The following is a 25,569-nucleotide window of genomic DNA, read 5'->3' as shown; positions in this document are numbered from 1 at the left end:
TTACTGACAGGAGCACCAGTTTATTTAGTTATATACAATAGTGTTCTACAATGCAGGTTAGTGTTCATAGTCTCTAATCCTTTACTCAGGAGGAGTTTGGTCTAGCAAAAAATTAATCTTAAATTACAGAGTGTTTTTCACCTTCAGAAAATCCCATTTCATGATTACAGTTTGGTTTACATACAATACATGATGCTTTTTTCAATCTCCACAGGTCCAGCACCTTCTCATGCGGCTCCAGATGGCTGATCGTCTGCAGCCTTGGGTCATCCACTCAGGCAGAGTGACAGAGCTCCCCGATTGTTATTTTCTGCATGTGGACAGGGCTGCAGCCAGATACCAAGACTAGCAGCAGAGACTCAGCGCAGGACCTGGGAAGGGCAAGTTTTGTTTAGTTTTTTGGGAGGGTGAAAAACTGCCCCTGTACTAGAGGTTTTTTCTAAAGGAGAAAAACCTTTTCAACAGTCAATACCAGGCATAAGACTTACTGAAACCCTAGTTTATATGACATTACATCTATATGTCACGTTGGTTTAGCATTTCCTGTATTTTAGTTGGAAGAACACATGCTCATGCTATGCATAATCAGATTTTAGCATCCAGTTTTATGTTTTTCTACAGGTATTGCTGGACAAGTCAAAATGGCCTCCAGAGTGATCGGACCAGCTCCAAAAGCCTACAGCACTGTCCATGGCCAACAAAAATTGTGAGAAATTGCACTTCCCGAAATATCCGAAACTGAAGAGCATTCATAAAACAGTTCAGTATCATTAGGACAACAGCAAAGCAACAAGATTTACATAACTGGTCTAATAATCGCTTCTGAGGAAAGTGCTGCAAAATGGTCCCACAAAACTGGAAACTTGAAATGTAATGGGAGTCTTAAATTACACTCTACAGCAAACGAGATTAAAAAGGCAAAAAAAAGACAATCTCCTAAACAAGGCAACGCTAATGAGTTGAAGCCAATATGCAGCACATAAGGAGTGCCGTGAGCCTTGTAACTGACAATCCCGAAGGCACAATCTGAAAATCCCTGCCAGAACACTCTGCAGGTCACGTGAAGAACGTCTCATGAGATGTCCATGTCAACCGAACACAATCTAATACCTTTGGCTTTTCCATATACACGGCGGCACACCAGAGAAGAGTGCTCAGTCAGGGGGTAAATCTATCAGGAACCAGCGCGTTTCCAACTCTGGTGCGGAACATTTTTGGGTTCTTGTCTATTGATGTCTATGAAGGTTCTTATTGCCAGACAAGTAAAAAAAAATATCCAAAGTGCCTTCTGTAGCGCCAAACAAAAATCAGCGGTATCCAGTCTGTTCTCGAGGCACACGATGGACCAATTCTAATCAGAACTACCCAATTCTATTTTACTAGTCATAGAAAAAAAGCAAAAAAAAAAAAAAAAAAAACCAACTCCTTATGTTATGATACATTCTATGGAAATCTCTAAATTCCTACATGCCTCTTAAGAGCTCAGATAAAAGCACCGAAGCCATTCAGGAGAGACTTCTAAAATACATTGAGGTTTTAGGTCAAAGCAATACAAAGGCAGAAATACCACAGTGATTTAATTATCCTTTTCACCCCCTTTCATTAAATTGTCTTTATTTTAGTAGTTTCTACATATCAACATAAAATACATCATTTCCATATTTAACAATTAGTGTGTTCTTACTTGTTCCCCATAGGAAAAAAAAAATTATATATATTTCTAAAAAGTGTATGCAGGGGATGCGCTACAGGGGGGGCAAATTATTAAGGAGCTTATGTTATATATATAAAAAAGTCCTTATTGGCAACAAAAGATGCATGTAAATATGCAATAATCCAAGGATTCAGGCACGTGATGGAATTATAAGGTCGCACGTTAAACGCAGTTTTCACTCTTCCGTCAAGCGTTCTGACGTGACGTGTTACTTAGTATTGAACATTCATAAGGAAAAGGAAAATGAGGGTGTTGGTCCAAGCCGTCAGGAACTGGGCTGAAAACCACAGCTCGGACCTTCGAAAACTAAAGCATTTATACTGGGACTGGCAGAAAGGAAGACGAGCTCTTCTTTAGGAGAATGAACACCTACACTGGCTTATTAGCCTCAATGACCAGACCCAATTAGAGACCGTAATAGATGTGAGAATCCGGAATACAAATTGGCGATGTCCAATCTGGGAAAGATCAAGGAAGATACAAGAAAGGCCCTAGAAAAAGTCTTGTGTTCAAATAAGATTCCTTCCTACAAGCGACCGTGCAGCTGGCTGCGTCTGTGGGACGGCATTCATATTCTGCCTACTTTCAAGACGCAATCCAAGCTCGTCCCCCAACTCTGCCAAATCTCATAGGAACGGAACCATTGCAATTGAGAGGGATTCTGGGGTACTACTACTTTCATTGGCTAAATAACCTGTGGAAGGCAGTCTAGATGGCAGCTGGAAAGAGGGAAACAGCAAGATTGTTCGAATTTTAGAAAGGGCTCCAGGTCACACTCAGCTGAAGTCTTCATCCGGGTTTTGTTGGTCCAGCAGACGCACGTGTGTGAAAGGAAAATGACCATATTTTCCATTGCATTCTCCCTCCCATTGACCACTGACGTTAATCTTTGTTACCTTTACTAGGTCACCAACCTGTTGAAGAGAAAACAAAATTAGCACTGAAAAAAAAGGAAGAGGCTTAACATTTACTAGTGAAAGCTGCACAGCATTGACAGATAAAGATAATTCCGGTAGTGTGCACACCCAACCTGAAGGCTAATGAAAAAGATACTCATTACATAAGCCACATGTAAAAAAGTAATGAAAATAAAAATACGAGCAGCTTTTTCTTTAGCACTCAGCATCCATCTGTATCACACAGTACTCACACTTTGGACAAGAAAATGCTCTGGCTCAGCTAAAATGTGACAACTGCAAGCAATCAGCAGTTACTGTTTGGCTGCAGCGTTCACATAACATGCATTGAGGTTCATCCCATCAAACTGGTGGGGTATGCCGAGATGATGGAGGAGCAACACAGATCTGGGAAGTGAGCAGAGACTTTTTCCCTCCTCCCTATGCCGATTATGAGGGAGCTGTAAAGCAGAGAACAAACCCATTAAGGGGTTAGAAAACCACCATTGTACTTACACGCATTTTATTTATTTTTTTAATATCGATCTAAAGCTTGTAGAAGCATAAAGTTACTTGATATCAGGGCTGTGGAGTCGGAGTTTTGGAGTCGGAGTTAGATTTGGTTGGAGTCGGTAGAAATGTACCGACTCCGACTTTAAATAAAATGTATTAATATTTCATAATTGAACTTTCATATGAATTTTATAAATGTTACTCAAATATAAATATATATGTTCTATCAAACTATGAACAACAGTGATAAGCAGTTCTGCTGGAGATAAGAGACATTTCTTATGGTACCGTCACATAACGATATCGTTAACGATATCGTTGCTTTTTGTGACCTAGCAACGATATCGTTAACAAAATCGTTATGTGTGACAGCGACCAACGATCAGGCCCCTGCTGGGAGATCGTTGGTCGCTGAGGAAAGTCCAGCACTTTATTTTGTCGCTGGATCTCCCGCTGACATCGCTGAATCGGCGTGTGTGACGTCGATTCAGCGATGTCTTCACTGGTAACCAGGGTAAACATTGGGTTACTAAGCGCAGGGCCGCGCTTAGTAACCCGATGTTTACCCTGGTTACCGTTGTAAATGTAAAAAAAACAAACACTACATACTTACATTCCCGGTGTCTGGTCATGTCCCTCGCCTTCAGCTTCCCGCACTGACTGGTGAGCGCCGGCCAGCCGTAAAGCAAAGCACAGTGGTGACGTCACCGCTGTACTTTACGGCCGGCGCTCAGTCAGTGCTGGAAGCTGAAGGCGAGGGACCTGACCAGACATCGGAATGTAAGTATGTAGTGTTTGTTTTTTAACATTTACAACGGTAACCAGGGTAAACATCGGGTTACTAAGCGTGGCCCTGCGCTTAGTAACCCGATATTTACCCTAGTTACCCGGGGACTTCACGATCGTTGGTGACTGGAGAGCTGTCTGTGTGACGGCTCACCAGCGACCAAACAGCGACGCTGCAGCGATCAACATCGTTGTCGGTATCGCTGCAGCGTCGCTTAGTGTGACGGTACCTTTACTTCTTGTGTGTCACTGTTCTCCACTGCCCTTATCTAATCTTATACTTGGTTAACCTCATGCTGCCCCAACCCCCCTACTTACAATGTATGAAACTGAAAGTGAAAATGTGTTGCAAATTCTTAAGGTACTGTCACACTAGACGATATCGCTAGCGATCCGTGACGTTGCAGCGTCCTCGCTAGCGATATCGTCCAGTGTGACAGGCAGCAGCGATCAGGCCCCTGCTGTGATGTTGCTGGTCGGGGAAGAAAGTCCAGAACTTTATTTGGTCGCTGGACTCCCCGTAGACATCGCTGAATCGGCGTGTGTGACACCGATTCAGCGATGTCTTCACTGGTAACCAGGGTAAACATCGGGTAACTAAGCGCAGGGCCGCGCTTAGTAACCCGATGTTTACCCTGGTTACCAGCGTAAAAAAACAAACAGTACATACTTACATTCAGCTGTCTGTCCCTTGCCGTCTGGTTCCTGCACTGACTCCTGGCCGTAAAGTGAAAGCAGAGCACAGCCACAGCGGTGAGTCACCGCTGTGTGACTCACCGCTGTGCTATGCTTTCACTTTCACTTTACAGCCAGCAGTCAGTGCAGGAACCAGACGGCAAGGGACAGACAGCTGAATGTAAGTATGTACTGTTTGTTTTTTTACGCTGGTAACCAGGGTAAACATCGGGTTACTAAGCGCGGCCCTGCGCTTAGTTACCCGATGTTTACCCTGGTTACCGGGGACCTCGGGATCGTTGGTCGCAGGAGAGCTGTCTGTGTGACAGCTCTCCAGCGACGCTGCAGCGATCCGGATCGTTGTCGGTATCGCTGCAGCGTCGCTAAGTGTGACGGTACCTTTAGTAGTAAAGCTCCTCCTCTAGACTAGATGTTTTGTGTGTGTCTTCCAAGCATCTCACAGCTGCTACTCAGAAGAGGAAGACTAAGAAGTATTATCCTTTCAATAAACTTTGCATCAGTACATGAGGAATAACAGTATTACTGACCACTATATCAGTTGTAGGACCTGGCAATAATTTTGTACAATTGTTTTTAGAAAAAACAATTGTCATTTGGATTGAGAATGCAGAATTAAAAACCTGATAATGTTAAAGAAGCGTCACATTAAATCAGCTGTATTTGAACAATTCACCATCACTCATGATAGAAAACATTATGTCTGTCAGTGTATGACAAATGATCCAGACGAAAACAAATGCTGTGAAGCCAAGATCAGTGCATATTCAGGCAAAGATAAAAATGCTCCTACCAGAGCTTCTAATCTAAAGAGACATTTACAGCGCTTTCATCCACAAGTACTGAAAGCTGTGGATGAGAAAGACTGCATCCAAACCAATGAACCAGTGCCCAGCTCTCCCAGCCAAACAAAGGAGCAGAGAACTTTGCAGCCATCAGTTGCAAGATATTTTGTCAGTGACAAAGTTACTGTGACAATGACAGTAGATACATTTAAAAAACAGATCTTAGGAGCTTGTTGTAAAGGATAGTGTGCCTATTTCATTATGTTCACGACCAGCTTTTGTGTGTCTGAATGGGGAAATGGCCCGCAAGCTTGGTGTTTCTCTTGAGAGAGAGAGTATTAGAAAATTATTAATCGAAGAAGCTTTTAAACAAAAGGAAGAACTTAAAAAAACTCTCAAGGGACGCTTTCTGTTTCTTAAAATGGATGCCTGCACACGTCACAGAGTGAACTATTTTGCCATCAATGTCCGATTTGTTTGTGACAAAAATGAAATAGTTACCAAGACATTGGCAGTAAAAGACACCAAAGCTCATCACACCAGTGAGTTTCTCCAGGTCTTGGTGGAAAAGGTTCTGCAAGACCATGAACTTAAAAAAGAGCAAGTTCTTTCTGTCGTAACTGACAATGCTTCAAATATGATAAGTAATATTAAGCTAATGAATGAGAGTAATGATGGTGACCAGCAGCTAGAAGAACATTCTGGGTCCACAGACACAGAAATGTTTGAAATAAGAGGAACACAGTATTGTAACTGAGGAGCAAACAGAAGTTGCTTCAAATGAACAGCAACATGATAGTTTAGATCTTGTTGAAACTGTGTCAATACGTTCTTTCATTCATCACATGCGCTGTGTTGTGCATATGCTACAGCTGGCTATAAGAGAGTCTGCAAGAAGGACATGCTGCACTGATTGGCAAGGTGAGAAAATTGGCTACTGTTGCCTCAATGTTGAAGAGACGTGATGGAAAAGGGGGAATTATTGATCAAGCCACACGATGGGCAGTACTTACTTAATGATTCAGCGCTTGGTTGAACTGAAAACCTTTCTTGTAGACATGGCTAACCCTCAACTGACGCTAAATGAAAGTCAGTGGAATCAGGTGACTGAGCTGGAAAAATTGCTAGAGCACCCATTTACAGTGACTAAAAACTTACAAGCAGAGGATGTAACTCCAGGTATTTTCTTAAAGGAGTGGAAGAACCTGATGTTTCGCCTGTCCCAAAGAGGAGGGTTAATTGCAAGTGGCATTGCTACATCAATGAAACGGAGAGAGGAGCTGAGCTACTATTACAAAATAACATTCTATTGGCAGCTGTTTATGTAAACCCAATGCATCGGATTCTTCTAGATCAGTGTTTCTCAACTCCGGTCCTCAAGACCCACAAACAGGTCATGTATTCAGGATTTCCTTAGAATCGCACAGGTGATGGAATGAATGCCTGACCAGGTGATGAAATTATACTAAGGAAATCCTGAAAACGTGACCTGTTGGTGGGTCTTGAGGACTGGAGTTGAGAAACACTGTTCTAGATGATCAACTGCTAACTAAAGGAAAAGAAGCTCTGTTTGAAATAGCAGTAAGGATGAAAGGGTTGCAGAACAGTCAGGAGGAACAAGAAGAATTTGGTCGCCCTGCCACATCTTCACCCTCATCAACGGATGAAGAATTTAATTTCGAAAAATATTTGGATCACAAGGATAGTGGAAAGCGTTCCCGCATAGAAGAGTCATCCCCATCAAAGAACACAGCCAGTACACTTCAGCAGAATTTTTCATGTGCACTAAAAGAAATTGAGAAACTTGACCGTTCATCAACAATAACAGTGCAACAAGCGATTCCTCTGTATCCTGACATTGTCAGAGATGTTGCCCGAGTGGTTACTGCTTTGCCACCAACCCAAGTTAGTGTAGAGAGGTTGTTCTCTGCTCTCAAAATAATTAGATCAGATTTGAGGGCATCCATGAAGGAGGATCTGACAGAGGCAATACTTTTTCTGAGGACAAATTTATAGATTTCTTCTTATTAACTGCATAACAGTGTTTATTGCATATTTACTTACAAGAGTTTATAAAAGTTATTTGCTATATTCTAATAAATATAGTTTTTGCTCTAAGTGGTCTGATTACTTATATGGTGAGAAACGGAATAAGCACGATGTTAATATTTGACAACAGTAAATTTATTGTTACGAATTGGCCATTTATGAAGGAGTCTGAGTCGGAGCCTGATAAAATCCAGGAGTCGGAGTCGCAACTGTGGCTTACCGACTCAACAGCCCTGCTTGATATTACCTGTTTGATTTCTATATCATTTACTTCTGGGAGAAAAATAAAAAATAAAAAAATAAAATAATAATAATAATAATAAATATATATATATATATAAAAAAAAAAAATATATATATATATATGTATATACACATACACACATTTTTATCACAAGCTGCCTCAATAATTGCAGCATGTAAAAAAAAAAAAAAAAAAAGTAGATGTGTAAAGTTATTGCTTTGCTGTCCGATTTCAGAAATAGAATTATTAATATGCCATATTCCAAAGATACTGGATTGCTACCATGTGTTAAACTGGCCAATGCTTAGATTCTCAGTTTTCATTCAGTTCATGTAAATGCAATTATTTGTAAGGTTTCTACATCTCTTCAGCAATCCGATAACTTTTTCTGCATCCTAATATTTGTTTGCCCCGAAACAAACGTTTTGAATGATAAAAAATAACCCGAGTAATATGGAGCTTCTGATGTCGGCAACTGGCGGGAGCAGTCACGAATCCATGTGACAATGTCATTGCTAGAAGCCAGGAAATGGTGGTGATAAAGGTAAGAATGACCTAACTGGTCTTACAGAAGGCCACAGGAGCAGTACCGCAATGAGTAGTTTACCTAACATTGTTATTTTAGAACTATCCCATCTCTGACATTTCTAAACTTGTGGGCAACACTTAGATTTGAGCAAAGAGTCGCAGAACTCTGGTCCAGGAGCCACATCGGTAGTCTGTTACCACCGATTCAGACCCTTGCAAATCTTTTATGCTTAACAATCATTTTAATTAGGTTCCTAACACAAGGTATCAGCAAAATTTGATAGAACAACTGTAAAGGTTGGCAAAAGATGTAATGGGAACCAGGGCATCCAGCGTCTCCTGTAGTCACAAATATCAGGAAAGATGGGTTGGGTGACGCGAGGCTTTCCCCACATTGATATAAGCAAGCATGGACCAGTGTTTGGTTCACACCGACATCAAGGGGTTCATTTTTAATTATAGATGCCACAAAAAAAAAAATTTACATTTGTAATTGCAAATGTGGACATCCTAATTAACATACAAATTTACAGAGTATGCATTCACAGACATGAAGCTTTACAGAGCGCTGTTGGGCACCTTCTACTGAAGAGGTTATTGCCAGACTACAGCCCCCCCCCCCAAAGGATTGATTTATTTATACATCTGTATCTCACTGTCTGATACAATCCACAATCATCAACCTTTGTGTTAAAAGGGTTGTCTAGTACATGGATACTCAAGCCTTACCCTATCCCTAGGATACATAATTTATATAAGATAGTGGTGATCAGACAGCGGAAGCACCCCCCCCCACCCCAACCGGTTATGTTACCAGCTTCAGAAGGATGTGACCAGTGTACTATGCGGACCAGCACATCTCTGGACACCGATTAGTGGCTGGTGCTGCTCAGCTCCTATTCAACGGACGCTCACCAACCTGATCTTGATGACGTATTCTTAGAATACATCACCAATATTAATAAGTGGATGACCCCCCTTTAAATAGGACAATTTAATTCTTGTACAACCTAACATCGGGAAAGTTTATAAAAAAACGATTGCATGTTCAATTCCCCTGTAGCTCCCCCACCAGTACTTTGATGGTCCCCACCAGTGTTCAGGGGATAGCTGCAGTCAATCACTAGTCTCAGCTGTCACTAGCCTACACGCATTTAGCACTGCCCAGGTCATTGATTGGCTGCAGCCTCATGTTGATGTAAATGACAATCGCTGCCAAGAAGACTGACAGGAACCACCGGGACATCAGTACTGGAGCAATCGGGAAGGCTAATTTTTTTCTTTAATATACTAGAAAACTACTTTAATGCTGTGGCGGTAACTTTAAAGGGACACAATGGCTCCTGTAGTAGTCTACCTGGACAATGCATTAAATTGCCCGATGCGTTTCCGTTCCCATGTACTTTTCTAAGATAATAAAGCCATTTTGAAGGAATGAACCAAGATTGGAAGGGATGATTGGTAAGATCACTAGATACACACTCATGTGAAGCCCCAGCTGTTTCCTAACTGTAAAGGAAAGGGGGGACCCAACCAAGGGTACCGTCTCACAGTGGCACTTTTGTCGCTACGACGGTACGATCCATGACGTTCCAGCGATATCCATACGATATCGCTGTGTCTGACATGCAGCAGCAATCAGGGACCCTGCTGAGAATCGTACGTCGTAGCAGATCGTTTGGAACATTCTTTCGTCGCTGGATCGGTGTGTGTGACACCGATCCAGCAATGCGTTCGCTTGTAACCAGGGTAAACATCGGGTTACTAAGCGCAAGGCCGCGCTTAGTAACCCGATGTTTATCCTGGTTACCATCGTAAATGTAAAAAAAAAAACAAAGCACATACTTACATTCTGGTGTCCGTCAGGTCCCTTGCCGTCTGCTTCCCGCACTGACTGACTGCCGGCCGTAAAGTGAAAGAGCACAGCGCGGCAAGGGACAGACACCGGAATGTAAGTATGTACTGTTTGTTTGTTTTTTTACGCTGGTAACCAGGGTAAACATCGGGTTACTAAGCGTGGCCCTGCGCTTAGTAACCCGATGTTTACCCTGGTTACCCGGGGACCTCGGCATCGTTGGTCGCTGGAGAGCTGTCTGTGTGACAGCTTTCCAGCAACCACACAACGACTTACGATCACGGCCAGGTCGTATCGCTGGTCGTGATCGTTGGTAAATCGTATAGTGTAACGGTACCCTAAGCCTGCTCACATGAGAGCACGGCTAATCCCACTGGCATAGTAGGAGAGAAAGTGACGTATGTAAGCAGATTTTAATAAAATTAAATCCGCAATCAGAGAACTTCATCAGTACATAATGTAGTGAGAGCTGACCGAGGCAAATCTTTAGCAAAATTAATCAGAATCCCCCTACAGAGCATGTAAGGTTTATTATATAAGCAAAAGCACGTGAAAGTATGCGTGGATGCTGAGGGTCAGTATGTGGTGATACAATGTATATTGTATGGAGTGAGATTGTGTGTTGCGGCAATGTATATTCCACCTCCATATTCAAGTAAGAAGATCAGGGAGGTATTGGAGAGGGTGGGACGATGGGAACCACTGCCAATCTTAATTATTGGGGATTTGAACAATATATGTGATGACTTTTGGGATAAAAATAAGAACACCCAGAATAGGTCGGAGGGGCACACTACAACATTTAGAACCTATGTGCGTGAATTAGGCATGATTGATCTATGGAGAGTCAGACATGTTGGGGAGAGAGGATACTCGTGCTATTCACCGGCTCATGCTACGCTATCCAGAATTGATATGGCACTGGGTAATCGCCTGTTGGACACAATGGTGGGGGAGGTGCGTTATCTGCCGAGGGCCCTTTCGGATCATAGTCCAATTGAGGTAGAGGTTAGGTTGTTGGGGACACGGACCGCAAGCGGGAGAGAATGGAAGATCCATCCTAACTGGTTACAGAGCATTGACTTGGACGGTATAGGGAAGGAGGTGACGGAATTCTTTGCGTTAAATGATGGGAGTACAGATGCTCTAATCGTTTGGGATGCAATGAAAGCGTACCTGAGAGGGTTACTATTTAGAGACATTAGTAGGTGTAAGAGGAAGACGAGGGAAGCGGAGAGAGTGGCGTTGGAGGAGCTGAAAGCCGCGGAGGACGAGATGGTTGTGCTGGGGACTTCCGAGGCAGAGAAAAGATTGAGAACAGCGCAAAATTGTATGGAAAAGATTCTGCTGGGGAAAGCTGAAAGGAAGCGGGAGTTTCAGAGGGTGGCTTATTTTCAGGAGGGAGAGACAGTTGGACACATGCTATCGGTGGTAGCCGCGGCTCAGCGTAGTACCTCGTATGTACACTCGTTGGTTTCGGATGGGGGGAGCAGGGTATCTGAAACACCGGATATTATAAAGGTCTTTGCGGACTTTTACGCGGACTTATATTCCTCCAAGGTCAATGAGTCAGCCGGAGAAACGGAGACTTTCCTTGAGAGTCTGGGTCTTCCGAAATTGAGTGAGGAGGATAGGGTGAGCCTCGATGCCCCTATCACCGAGGAGGAACTGAGTCGGGCGCTGAAGTCTATGGCCAATGGGAAGGCACCTGGGGTTGATGGGTTACCAGCCGAAATCTATAAAAGTTTGGAGGAAGTGCTGATTCCCAGATTAAAGTTAGTACTGGAGGAGGCTGGATGCCAAGGGTTTCTCCCAGCATCTATGAGGGAGGCTAATATAGTGGTTATTCCGAAGGAGGATAAGGATCTGGGGAAGCCTGAGTCATATCGGCCAATCTCTCTGTTAACCATCGATGTCAAGCTCTTGGCCAAGGTGTTAGCTACCCGTTTGTCCAGCGTCATTGCTAACCTTGTACATCCGGATCAATCTGGTTTTATGCCTGACAGATCTACAGCGGTTAATCTGCGGAGGCTGCATATGAACCTGCAGCTGAAGTCTGACAATTGTGGCCGAAGGGTTATTGCATCCTTGGATGCCCATAAGGCGTTTGACAGTGTGGAGTGGGGATATATCTGGCGGGTGTTGAAATGTATGGGTATTGGCCCGCAATTTGTGGCGTGGACTCAACTGTTATACTCACTACCAACAGCTAGAATTAGAGTGAATGGGGAGCTTTCTCAGCCTATAAAGCTGGCCAGAGGTACGAGGCAGGGTTGCCCACTGTCGCCCCTTCTGTTTGCCTTAGCTGTGGAGCCACTGGCCGCCAAGATCCGGCAATCGGATGAGGTCCCTGGGTTCAGATATGGGAGTGTGGAGGAGAAGATTGCATTATATGCAGATGACATCTTACTGTTCCTGGCGGACCCGGATGAAGCCTTGAAGGGGGCTATCGAGATCGTTGGGAAATTTGGAGACTTATCGGGATTGAGGATAAACTGGGATAAATCGGTCCTCTTTGAGGTGGATGAGGTGGAGGAGAGTAGAAGTGAGCCATTGGGAGAGGGGCGGCTTAAGGTAGTATCCCTTTTCAAATACCTGGGAATATGGATCTCGATGCCAGTTACAGAGTTTTTATATAGGAATTTGACACCTCTCATGGGCGCTCTTAAAGCAAAAGTGGATGCGTGGAATAAATTACACTTATCGGTGGTAGGTAGGGTTAATCTCATTAAAATGGTTGTGATGCCCAAATTACTCTACGTCCTACATAATGCGCCAGTTTGGATTCCACGTGGGAAATTCCGGCAGATTAATGCTCTATTTAGAAGTCTGATATGGGGGAGGCGGTGCCCACGTATTCGCCTGGAGACGCTTCAGCGACCCAAGGAAGATGGAGGATTGGCTTTACCTAATCCTGAGTTATATTTTCTTGCAGCCCAGAGCCAACATTTGAAGGGCTGGGCGCGGGAGGCGTCTTCCAATGCGGTACAGCACTTGATGGAGGGGATGACGGACCGACGACCGGTAGCGCAGTGTCTGGAGGATGGTTCCTTGGATGCATTGGGGAAATTATACCCAACTATGTTTTTGATATATAAATTATGGACCAGACTGCGACAGATTCGGGGGGTCACGGGGCTGACTAAATTTACACCGATATGGTTTAATAATAATTTGGTTGAGTTTGCGGCCCTTGGAGTGCTGGCGGAGTGGCAGGCCAAAGGAATCCACTTGGTGGCTCAGATAATTCAACAACAAGGATTAAAGTCCTTTTCGCAGCTGCAAAGGGAGTTTGGACTGAGACCGACTGGGGAATATCAATATGCTCAGATGAAACATGCTTTTAAAGCTCAGAACAAGGGTGGTGGTATTGAGATCCAGGAGGACATAGTTCTGGAATACGTGTGTGGGGAAGGGTCCACAAGGGGAGTCATTACCACCCTTTATAAGGACCTTCTACATGCACATCTGCTAGACTTCCCTTTAAAAGCGAGAGCGAAATGGGAAAGAGATTTAGGCCCAATGGAGGATGAAACCTGGGAGTCGGTGTTGGAGTGGGTTCCACGAGTGTCACTGAGTGAGCCGTACAGACTATCGCAGCTGTACATCTTACACAGAGTCTATAAATCACCGGAAGTGTTGCACAGAGCGGGGTTGCGTGCTGACTCCGAATGCCCGAGATGTGGGACTGAGAATGCAGGAATATACCACATGATGTGGACATGTCCAAGACTGGTTGCTTTCTGGTTGGTGGTAATGAGCCGTGTGGAAGGGGCGTATAAATGCAGAGTGCCGAGGGATCCGATAGTGTGTATACTGGGACATGTAGAGGAAATCAGAGTGGATAACACCTGGAAGATAGCAATAGCTAGGCTATTATATATGGCAAGGAAGGTAATAGCAAGGAACTGGATCAAAGAGGAACCGCCTACAAGGGGTGAATTCCTGAATTATGTTAAATATGGTCTCAATTTGGAAAAGGGGGTCTATAAAAGACGTGGGAAAATAGAAACATTTGACAAAATGTGGTCTCCGTGGCTCGAGCTGGGATGAGTAGTTATGGGAAATGGGAGGATGAGGGCCTCTGAAAGGAAGAGAGTGCTAGAGGAACAAGCGGACATAAGTGAGTCAAATGGCTCAAAGAACCATCAATACTGGTAACAAAAGTATAACTGGGTATGAGCTGTCAGGGGAGGGGGGGGGTTGGGTTTTGTTGGGATTGTTGGGGGCTTGGAAAATATTAAAATTTTGCAAAATACTGGAAAATGCATAAATTGTATTGTTCACATTTGCTTTCAATAAAAAACTATTTAAACAAAAAAAAAAAAAAAAAATATAAGCAAAAGCACTGCAGCAGATAACAAGAATACCCCTGTAAGGAGAAAGAGCTCTAAGCAGCATGCCATCCAGACAAAAGCCTGCAATATAATGGTGTCCTACACTTACAGAAAATGGAAAGACTTTAGGCAGAAATACCAGTTTTAAGTTACCGTATATACTCGAGTATAAGCCGAGATTTTCAGCCCAAATTTTTGGGCTGAAAGTGCCCCCCTCGGCTTATACTCGAGTCACGGTAGCGGTGGGGTCGGCGGGTGAGGGGCTGAGGGCACTGAGGTATACTTACGGTACTTACCTAGTCCCAGCGATCCTCGCGCTGTCCCTGCCGTCCCACGGGCTTCGGCGCTGCAGTTTCTTCCTCTCTTCAGCGGTCACGTGGGACCGCTCATTACAGAAATGAATAAGCGGCTCCACCTCCCATAGGGGCGGAGCCGCTTATTCATTTCTCTAATCAGCGGTGCCGGTGACCGCTGATAGAGAAAGAAGCTGCGGCACCGAAGACAGGAGGGGACAGCGCGAGGATCGCCAGGACTAGGTGAGTATAGCATATTCACCTGTCCTCGTTCCAGCCGCCGGGCGCCGATCCATCTTCCCGGCCGGCGCCTCCATCTTCCCGGCGTCTCTGCTCTCTGACTGTTCAGGCAGAGGGCGCGATGACGCATATAGTGTGCGCGGCGCCCTCTGCCTGATCAGTCAGAGCAGAGACGCCGGGAAGATGGAGGCGCCGGAACGAGACGCCGGGAGCTGCAATCAAGGGAGGTGAGTATGTGTTTTTTTTTCTTTATTGCGGCAGCGGCGGCACAAATTTATGTGGAACATCTATGGGGCACAGTGAACGGTGCAGAGCACCGTATATGGCACAGCACAGCTATGGGGCACAGTGAACGGTGCAGAGCACCGTATATGGCACATCTATGGGGCACAGTGAACGGTGCAGAGCACCGTATATGGCACATCTATGGGGCACAGTGAACGGTGCAGAGCACCGTATATGGCACAGCACAGCTATGGGGCACAGTGAACGGTGCAGAGCACCGTATATGGCACAGCACAGCTATGGGGCACAGTGAACGGTGCAGAGCACCGTATATGGCACAGCTATGGGGCACAGTGAACGGTGCAGAGCACCGTATATGGCACAGCACAGCTATGGGGCAGTGAACGGTGCAGAGCACCGTATATGGCACATCTATGGGGCACAATGAACGGTGCAGAGCACCGTATATGGCACAGCTAGGGGGCACAATGAACGGTGCAGAGCACTATATGGTTCACACCTATGGGGAAATATGAACGGTGCAGAGCACTATATGGCACAGCTATGGGGAAATAATGATCTATTTTTATTTTTGAAATTCACCGGTAAATGCTGCATTTCCACCCTAGGCTTATACTCGAGTCAATAAGTTTTCCCAGTTTTTTGTGGCAAAATTAGGGGGGTCGGCTTATACTCGGGTCGGCTTATACTCGAGTATATACGGTATATAAATAGTTATTAACGGGCCAATAAAAGTAAATCAGGCCCTACTGACCCTCTGCACAGCTCCAATTACCGTATTTTCCGGCGTATAAGACTAATTTTTAACCCCTAAAAATTGTCCCAGAAGTCGGGGGTCGTGTTATACGCCGAGTACGGGGGCACGGAGCGATCCTGGATGGTTCCCAGGGTCTGGAGGAGAGGAGACTCCTTCAGGCCCTGGGATCCATATAAAAAATAAAGAATAAAAATATGGAATATACTCACCCCCCCCCCGCGACGTCATCGCAGGTCCTTCACTCACTGCATTCTTAGGAACGGAGGCAGACGCTGGTCCGGCCAGGGGGGGGGGGGGGGGGGGGGGTTGAGTATATTCCATATTTTTATTCTTTATTTTTTTTACATGAATATGGATCCCGGGGCCTGAAGGAGTCTCCTCTCCTCCAGACCCTGGGAACCACACGCCATATAAGATGACTGGGTGTATAAGATGACTCCCGTCTTATACGGCGGGTATATCCCAAATTCCATATTTTATATGGAAAAGTTGGGGGTCGTCTTATATGCCCAGTCGTCTCATACACCAGAAAATACGGTATATAGGAAGGTATGTATAGGTCTACATTTTTTTGGATTCATTCGTTATCTGAGAAAAAACAAATTGCTGGCATGTTCCTCTTCAATCAGATGCTGGAGAGGCTACATCCAGCGGCACACGGAGCTACGTTCGTCCCTAAAAGATCTGTACACAACCCTATCGCATTACCAGTCGGGGTCACCAGAAGCATGGAGACATTGTTCATGTGTGTAGAAGGCCCATCACGCATACGGTTGTTGGGAGGGGAATGAGGAATTACACATTCCCAATTGCCCAGCGTGCTGGGTATATGCACACCAATTAACTGGCGCAACCTGCCGACAATCACTGACCGACACTGGCAACAGGGTCCAATCAATGGCTATTGCCAGACTGACAGGTCGGCATGTGATTCACTAGGGATCTGGATACCAGCTCCATCCTAGCTTTCTCACCAGCACAGCCAAAAGGATTTAAGATCCGCTCCGTATTTTTACCGGACGTTTAATCTGACCACCAGATCTGCAAAATAATAGGTTTCCAGGTTTAGCAAAGCGCGAATCATAACAGATGGAAATTGTAGTCATTTTCTAATATTTACAGTCATTTTATGGGATCCTTTAGGCTATTTGCACACGCTCAGGATTTTGTGTTTTTTTCGGCTGTTTTCCGCCGAAAAACCGCTTACATAAGCATACCATCATTTTTAATGCATTCTGCATCTGAGAATTTTGAAATTTTTATAAAGATGAATCGACTTGAGGAAACATTCCTTTATCCCCCCCAAAGGTGGTTTTGAATAGGTCTTTGAATCATTTTCTCTCTCCCTATTGGATTTTTCACTGAATTGAACAGGAATAGTATTTGAAGTGGTTTGTTGCAGCAGATCTGTGCACCATGTTACTATGCCTTTACACAGGGGGATCATTGGCTACAGTGCAGGTATAAAGAGCTGGGCTTCTATATGACTAATGTTAATGGACAGCTGTAATTTACCATGTTTAATGGAACATAGTACTGAAGCATGTGTGTGAACGTGTCATCCCAACAGCCGCTTTCTATAAGGATCTTATAAACGGGGATCCCCAGTTAATAAATTATTATATTGATATAGCACCATTAATTCCATGGTGCTGTACATGAGAGGGGGTTACATCAAAATATAAATATCACTTACAGTAAACTAACCATGACAAACTGGTACAGAGGGAAGAGGACCCTGCCCTTGCGGGTTTACATTCTACAGGATTATGGGGAAGGATACAGCAGGTCGGGGGTTGCAATAGCTCCGATGGTGTTGAGGTGGCCGAGATATGACTCAACATGGAATCTATTCTGAGCTTCTGCTTCCAGAGTTTCCAATGTTAACACAGATGAATAACTAAAAAGTCCCCTTCATACAATAAACATTTGCACTTCCTTCCTACTAGCTTCTTAAAATGCAAGTCAACAATGAGATCTGGTATAGTCAAAGCGGCTATCTGACATGTATATTGAAAAAAAAAGGTGATAAATGTAAGAATTGCTGAGGGTCTGAATGTTTGCACCCTGACAAATCACAAGTGCAGGAGTCCCACAGTCCGGTGTAAAAGAAGTAGTGAGCATGTACGACCACTACATGCAGAAACTCACTAATGTAGCTACAGGGTACTCTGCGCGAGATCTGTGGGGGTCTTAGCAGCCAAACTTCAGCAATCATACCCATGACCTATCCACAGAATAAATGGGAAAACTGTTGATTATGAGAACCTGTTTAAAAACGTATCCAATATTGGAGGAGACCGACAAGAACATTTACTAGTTTAATAATGGAAACATCGGCTAATCAGCAGTCAAATATGCATATGCAAGGGCAAAAAAATTAATCATACACCCCAATATACAGCAGTGAGAATCAGTCAATGGGAAGAAGAGGAGGTACTGTGCCTGTCATCCAGCTGAAAATGACATTTGGGGACAGTAGTGAGCTTCATTAGCCACTAATAGCCCCATCAGTGTGATACACTGCTGACTCCACTTTCCCCAAATCTACATAACAGCCAGATGGCATTCCCAGTATGCACCCCCTAAACTCTGGGATCTGTGTGATAAGGGGCTATAACCATCGCATTAAAGCTCCTCTGGTGACAATGATACGAGTTCCCTTCGTACAGGTGGATTTGTGGGACCTTACACAGAAAACGTACTCAATTAGAAGCTCAGAGTCAGGCCAGACTCAGATGCCTGAGAAACATGGTCCATGTACTGACCATGATGTACAGACCGGCTGTAGATCTCTTGGCCCAAACTCCACAGCTTCTTAGGTGGAATCCAGGCTTTCGAGTTTGGATCAGGAGATCAGGGGCAGTCCATAAACGGATTCCCGAATTAGGCCTAATGAGAATCTGAGCTTCTTTCACCACGCAGGAGGGTAACTAGTTTGTAATACTGGAATTGTAAATTGTAATTTAGACTAAAGACTGGACTTGAAAGGAAAATTCATTGGAGATGATTTTCCTTCACAGCTGCACCCATTATATACCTCCAAAGCCAAGGCTGTCTTGTCGTAGGCATTGGGCACTCGCTTCTGGATAACCCTGGCAAAAATGGGCCCATTCTGGAGGTTAGGCAGCGGTGTGTTGACACTGGGCTGGGCATACGGCCCTGGCTCCGGCCCGCCCAGTTGCTGCGGATGCGAATTTTCCTGGTTACCTCCAATCAGAGCGGACCCGGGAGTTGAGGGAGGCCTGTACTTTTCCACATAGGGGACAGGTATCATGCCCCGTCTTCCTTCGCTGTCCTCTGCATTCCACCACTGCTCTTCAGGTTTATCCCGGATTCTTAGGATGTCTCCCTTCTTAAATGGAAGATCCTCATCATCATTACCGTTAAAGTCAAAGAGAGCCCGGACATACTCCGCTTCTTCTTGTCTCTGGATCACTCCAGATTGCTTAGACTTGGAAACAGGCTCTATTAAAGTGGTAGTGTCCAGGTAATGAATTTTGTAAAATTCCAACAACGCAGGTAACGATTCAAACTCTTGATCCCCTATCCTGAATCGCGACTGATTCACCCCTGAAAAGAAACCGGAAATAATGAGCACATTTCTACAGGACAGTAATCACACCTGTAACATGTAAAACAAGATGCAGTCACTTTACCAATAACTCTCCCACTAGCCATATAATGACAGAGGCAGGGGATCGAAGAGGGACAGACATTTAGCAAAAAGGAAAATTCCACGGAGCAACTGTTTAAAGGGAACCTGTCATCCCCAAAATCGAAGGTGAGCTAAGCCCACCGGCATCAGGGGCTTATCTACAGCATTCTGTAATGCTGTAGATAAGACCCCAATGTATCCTGAAAGATGAGAAAAAGAGGTTAGATTATACTCACCCAGGGGCGGTCCCGGTTCTGGTCCGATGGGCGTTGCGGTCCGGGCCTCCCATCTTCTTATGATGACATCCTCTTCACGCTGCGGCGTACTTTGTCTGCCCTGTTGAAGGCAGAGCAAAGTACTGCAGTGCTCAGGTGCTGGGCCTCTCTGACCTTTCCCGGCACCTGCGCACTGCAGTACTTTGCTCTGCCCCGGAGCCGCAGCGTGAAGACAAGAAGAGGACGTCATCGTAAGAAGTTGGGAGGGCCCCGGACTGGACTGCGACGCCCATCGGACCAGAACCACAGCGAGACCGCCCCTGGGTGACTATAATCTAACCTCTTTTTCTCATCTTTCAGGATACATCGGGGGCTTATCTACAGCATTACAGAATGCTGTAGATAAGCCCCTGATGCTGGTGGGCTTAGCTCACCTTCGATTTTGGGGGTGACAGGTTCCCTTTAAGCACCTTTAATGGAGTGGCTCACTTTATTTGGTAGAAGGGTCCCGGTGACTAATAGGTGGATCAAAGAGCTTCTTCCTAACGGGACCCCCAGCGATGAACTATAACCAACAGTAAGGGTCTGTTTCCACGATCAGGAAACGCTGCGTGTCTGACGCTGCATAGAGCCGCAGCGTCAGACACGCAGCGTCCAGATGTTACAGCATAGTGGAGGGGATTTAATGAAAGCCCGTCTCCACTATGCGTGGTAACACGCACGCGGCGGCCCTGCGACTCCGGACATGCTGCGCGTCTTTTCAGATCGCAGCATGTCCGTATATCTTGCGGAGACGCTGCGTCGCCGCAAGATATAGCACAGGGCCCTATGGTGGGGAGCGATGATGCCGGATGTGTGCTGTGAACACATCCGGCATCATCGCGTCTCCAGAAGGGGGCGGGGCTTACCGCAGAGCGGCTAAGCCGCTCCGACGATACCGCCGGCTATCCTGATCGTGGAAACAGACCCTAAAGCCTCATTCAAACACCGGACGCCTGTTTTTCAGATAGAACATGTACCCATTACAGTTTCTGGGGCCATTCACGTGGCTTTAATTTACACAGAGCAATTGTTCGCAAAAGCAATGATTTAAAAAAAAAAAAAAAAAAAAAAAAAAAAAAAAAAAAAAGCAGATGGTATCCCACATGCCATTCGTGTGTTTTCCAAAAAACAGATGCCACACTGACGGTAAAAAGGACATCAAAAATGGATTCACCACTGATGGAAATCGATCCGTTTTATTCCACAGACACCTAGGACAGGAAACAACTAAGGAATGTCGGGGGGCTCCATCTTTATGCAGCCATAGGTTTCCTGTCCTGGAGAGGACCCTCGCTTCCCTCATGCGGTCGTCTATAATAATGATGGAAAAAAGAAACATCTATGAAAACTTCGTAACGAATCTTAAAGAGCTTCTCTGGATTTTGGTAAGTTTTATTCTTAGAATAAGACTGCCATCACACTAGCAGTATTTCGTCAGTAGTTTCCATCAGTATTTGTAAGCCAAAACCAGGAGTGGGTGATAAATGCAGAAGTGGTGCTTATGTTACTATTATAATTTTCATCTAATTGTTCCACTCCTGGTTTTGGCTTACAAATACTGATGTAAAATGCTGACCAAATACTGATAGTGTGACGGCAGCCTAAAACATAATGCACTCTGCCAATTTCGTAGTTATTGAGATCTCTACTTGCAGTTGCTTAATAGGAACCTTCGGAGTTTTCAGCCAATGAATACCCCCCCTGCCCCGGCCATGTGATGGGTGCATGGAAGAACAATACAACTTCCTACTGCAAACAGTTGCTGAAACCGGATACAGAAAATATATAGGAAAAACATTGTGTCCAAGATTTTGAAAAAAAAAAAAAAAAAAAAGTTAAAAATATAATAAAAAAGGTGTCTTCAGGAATATTCTAGTTTTGACCATGCAACAGGATATTTGATCCATGGGGGGGATTTCTGACAGCAGACACTGATTGGAGCTCACCAATGTCACTTCCAGCCACCAGAGGTCGAGGGGGGGGGGGGGGGGAATCTGAATCTCGCTGATCTAATACTGATGACAAATACCTCATCAATGCTAGATGTTCCAACAACCACTACAGGCCAAGTTCACATGTTCAGTAATAACCTGTTAGAACTGATCCAGCAGTAATCATGGGGGGGGGGGGGGGGGGGGGGGGGGGAGGGGGGAAAGTACGGGACACGCCGGCTCTCCCCCTGCTGTGGACACGGGGGTTATGGACACGCCGGCTCTCCCTCTGCTGTGGACACGGGGGTTATGGACACGCCGGCTCTCCCTCTGCTGTGGACACGGGGGTTAGGGACACGCAGGCTCCCCCTCTGCTGTGGACACGGGGGTTAGGGACACGCAGGCTCCCCCTCTGCTGTGGACACGGGGGTTAGGGACACGCAGGCTCCCCCTCTGCTGTGGACACGGGGGTTATGGACACGCAGGCTCCCCCTCTGCTGTGGACACGGGGGTTAGGGACACGCAGGTTCTCCCTCTGCTGTGGACACGGGGGTTAGGGACACGCAGGCTCTCCCTCTGCTGTGGACACGGGGGTTACGGACACGCAGGCTCCCCCTCTGCTGTGGACACGGGGGTTAGGGACACGCAGCCTCTCCCTCTGCTGTGGACACGGGGGTTACGGACACGCAGGCTCCCCCTCTGCTGTGGACACGGGGGTTACGGACACGCAGGCTCCCCCTCTGCTGTGGACACGGGGGTTAGGGACACGCAGGCTCTCCCTCTGCTGTGGACACGGGGGTTAGGGACACGCAGCCTCCCCCTCTGCTGTGGACACGGGGGTTAGGGACACGCAGGCTCTCCCTCTGCTGTGGACACGGGGGTTAGGGACACGCAGCCTCCCCCTCTGCTGTGGACACGAGGGTTAGGGACACGCAGGTTCTCCCTCTGCTGTGGACACGGGGGTTAGGGACACGCAGGCTCCCCCTCTGCTGTGGACACGGGGGTTAGGGACACGCAGGCTCCCCCTCTGCTGTGGACACGGGGGTTAGGGACACGCAGGCTCCCCCTCTGCTGTGGACACGGGGGTTAGGGACACGCAGGCTCCCCCTCTGCTGTGGACACGGGGGTTAGGGACACGCAGGCTCCCCCTCTGCTGTGGACACGGGGGTTAGGGACACGCAGGCTCCCCCTCTGCTGTGGACACGGGGGTTAGGGACACGCAGGCTCCCCCTCTGCTGTGGACACGAGGGTTACGGACACGCAGGCTCCCCCTCTGCTGTGGACACGAGGGTTAGGGACACGCAGGCTCCCCCTCTGCTGTGGACACGGGGGTTACGGACACGCAGGCTCCCCCTCTGCTGTGGACACGAGGGTTAGGGACACGCAGGCTCTCCCTCTGCTGTGGACACGGGGGTTAGGGACACGCAGGCTCTCCCTCTGCTGTGGACACGGGGGTTACGGACACGCAGGCTCCCCCTCTGCTGTGGACACGGGGGTTAGGGACACGCAGGCTCCCCCTCTGCTGTGGACACGAGGGTTAGGGACACGCAGGTTCTCCCTCTGCTGTGGACACGGGGGTTAGGGACACGCAGGCTCCCCCTCTGCTGTGGACACGGGGGTTACGGACACGCAGGCTCCCCCTCTGCTGTGGACACGGGGGTTAGGGACACGCAGGCTCTCCCTCTGCTGTGGACACGGGGGTTAGGGACACGCAGGCTCCCCCTCTGCTGTGGACACGGGGGTTAGGGACACGCAGGCTCTCCCACTGCTGTGGACACGGGGGTTACGGACACGCAGCCTCTCCCTCTGCTGTGGACACGGGGGTTACGGACACGCAGCCTCTCCCTCTGCTGTGGACACGGGGGTTACGGACACGCAGGCTCTCCCTCTGCTGTGGACACGGGGGTTACGGACACGCAGGCTCCCCCTCTGCTGTGGACACGGGGGTTAGGGACACGCAGGCTCTCCCTCTGCTGTGGACACGGGGGTTAGGGACACGCAGGCTCCCCCTCTGCTGTGGACACGGGGGTTAGGGACACGCAGCCTCTCCCTCTGCTGTGGACACGGGGGTTAGGGACACGCAGGTTCCCCCTCTGCTGTGGACACGGGGGTTACGGACACGCAGGCTCCCCCTCTGCTGTGGACACGGGGGTTAGGGACACGCAGGCTCCCCCTCTGCTGTGGACACGGGGGTTAGGGACACGCAGCCTCTCCCTCTGCTGTGGACACGGGGGTTAGGGACACGCAGGCTCTCCCTCTGCTGTGGACACGGGGGTTAGGGACACGCAGGCTCCCCCTCTGCTGTGGACACGGGGGTTAGGGACACGCAGCCTCTCCCTCTGCTGTGGACACGGGGGTTAGGGACACGCAGGTTCCCCCTCTGCTGTGGACACGGGGGTTACGGACACGCAGGCTCCCCCTCTGCTGTGGACACGGGGGTTAGGGACACGCAGGCTCCCCCTCTGCTGTGGACACGGGGGTTAGGGACACGCAGGCTCCCCCTCTGCTGTGGACACGGGGGTTAGGGACACGCAGCCTCTCCCTCTGCTGTGGACACGGGGGTTACGGACACGCAGCCTCTCCCTCTGCTGTGGACACGGGGGTTACGGACACGCAGGCTCTCCCTCTGCTGTGGACACGGGGGTTACGGACACTCAGCCTCTCCCTCTGCTGTGGACACGGGGGTGTGGGGAGAACACCCTCGGGTCCAGCCTCTGCTGTGTGGGGGCTCACCCACTGCGGTGCACGGCGCCGCCGCACTCACCAGACTGCCGGTTGTTGCTGACGCTGTTGATGATGTAGTGGGAGACCTTGGAGTTCTCGCTGACGGAGAGCACGTAGTCCCCGGGGATGGTGGCGGAGTCCCGCACCAGGAACACTCCGTGCCTCTGACCCTGCAGCAGATTCACCGCCTCCTGCCGGTTCTGCCTCCCCCAGTACCAGCTCGCTCGGTCTTCGGAATCGAAGTTGCCGGCCATGGCCTCTGCTCGCTCCCCGGTGCGCTTTCCTCCGCCTTCTTAGGCGCCTACCGACGCCCCCCGCAATAGACACGACAAACGGGCACTTGTATCCGAGCCCGTCCTCACCAAACCCGAAATGGCGGCACAGGAAAGGTCTGACCTCACCTTCCGGAAATGCGTCATCAGCGAGCGCCAGGGCCTTGTCACCGCGCCGCCGCCATCTCACCGAGGGCAGACGGAGTATAAAACGCGTGTTGTGGGCGCAGAGCTCGTGTCCTCACCCGCGGGCACTGCCCCCTGTAATGTGCGGGATGTGGAGCCTGCACCGATTCATGAGTGGAACTTTCCAGTGTGGAAATTACCACGTGACCCCCTGCTTCACTTATCAGGGAAAGTGATCGGTTTTCTGTGGGTCCGTTTCTCCGTGTGCGCACGGGAATATCCAGTGATCACCGAGCGGACATGATCACAGCCCGAGATCACCGGGGGCCAGTGTTCCTGGTGGGGGCTGCCCACATTGGCCTGATCACATAGGTTGGTAGTGAAGGGGTCTGAGGAGAATGTCAGAAGCCAGCGCTCCAGCCTGTGTGCCGGCGCACGATTTGTCGCTCTCTAGTCGTATTCAGACGTCTGATTTTTGCGTGCGATTGTTATTTGTGATTTTCACAATCAGCCCTCCTACCTGTGATAGTCTATGGGAATCAGAAAGACGTCCGATTTTGATTCAAAGGTTGGATCAAAATCGACAATGCAAATCAGTGTGTCCAATTCAGACAGCACTTAGATGCCATCCGAGTGCAGTCTGATTTATACGACTATCAGAATGG

At 47.5% G+C, this 25,569-nt stretch overlaps 1 protein-coding gene across 2 annotated transcripts; it reads right to left on the bottom strand.

Moving 5' to 3' along the window:
- Positions 1 to 1,597: 1,597 nt before the first annotated feature.
- Positions 1,598 to 24,900, bottom strand: CRK (CRK proto-oncogene, adaptor protein). Of its 2 annotated transcripts, none has more exons than XM_069761324.1 (3): positions 24,547 to 24,900; positions 18,977 to 19,509; positions 1,598 to 2,628 (listed from the first exon to the last, which is right to left on the bottom strand). In XM_069761324.1, the coding sequence occupies exons 1-3, from the start codon at positions 24,758 to 24,760 to the stop codon at positions 2,491 to 2,493; spliced, it is 885 nt and encodes a 294-aa protein (XP_069617425.1). In that variant the 5' UTR covers positions 24,761 to 24,900; the 3' UTR covers positions 1,598 to 2,490. The 2 variants fall into 2 exon arrangements, with proteins under 2 accessions (XP_069617425.1, XP_069617426.1); XM_069761325.1 differs by having other exon boundaries at positions 19,147 to 19,509.
- Positions 24,901 to 25,569: the final 669 nt, after the last annotated feature.

This window comes from Ranitomeya imitator, chromosome 3 (assembly GCF_032444005.1).
Source record: "Ranitomeya imitator isolate aRanImi1 chromosome 3, aRanImi1.pri, whole genome shotgun sequence".
Lineage (NCBI taxonomy): Eukaryota > Metazoa > Chordata > Amphibia > Anura > Dendrobatidae > Ranitomeya > Ranitomeya imitator.
This window is presented reverse-complemented; position numbering and strand designations above follow the sequence as displayed.

Bases quoted from the DNA above. Each gene is read 5' to 3' on its own strand.
- CRK (XM_069761324.1), bottom strand. From the start codon at position 24,760: ATGGCCGGCAACTTCGATTCCGAAGACCGAGCGAGCTGGTACTGGGGG. The intron at 19,510-24,546 runs GTGAGTGCGGCG...GTTTCTTTTCAG, and splicing joins CAGCAACAACCGGCAGTCTG to GGGTGAATCAGTCGCGATTC. The intron at 2,629-18,976 runs GTATATAATGGG...TCTCTTCAACAG, and splicing joins AGACAGCCTTGGCTTTGGAG to GTTGGTGACCTAGTAAAGGT.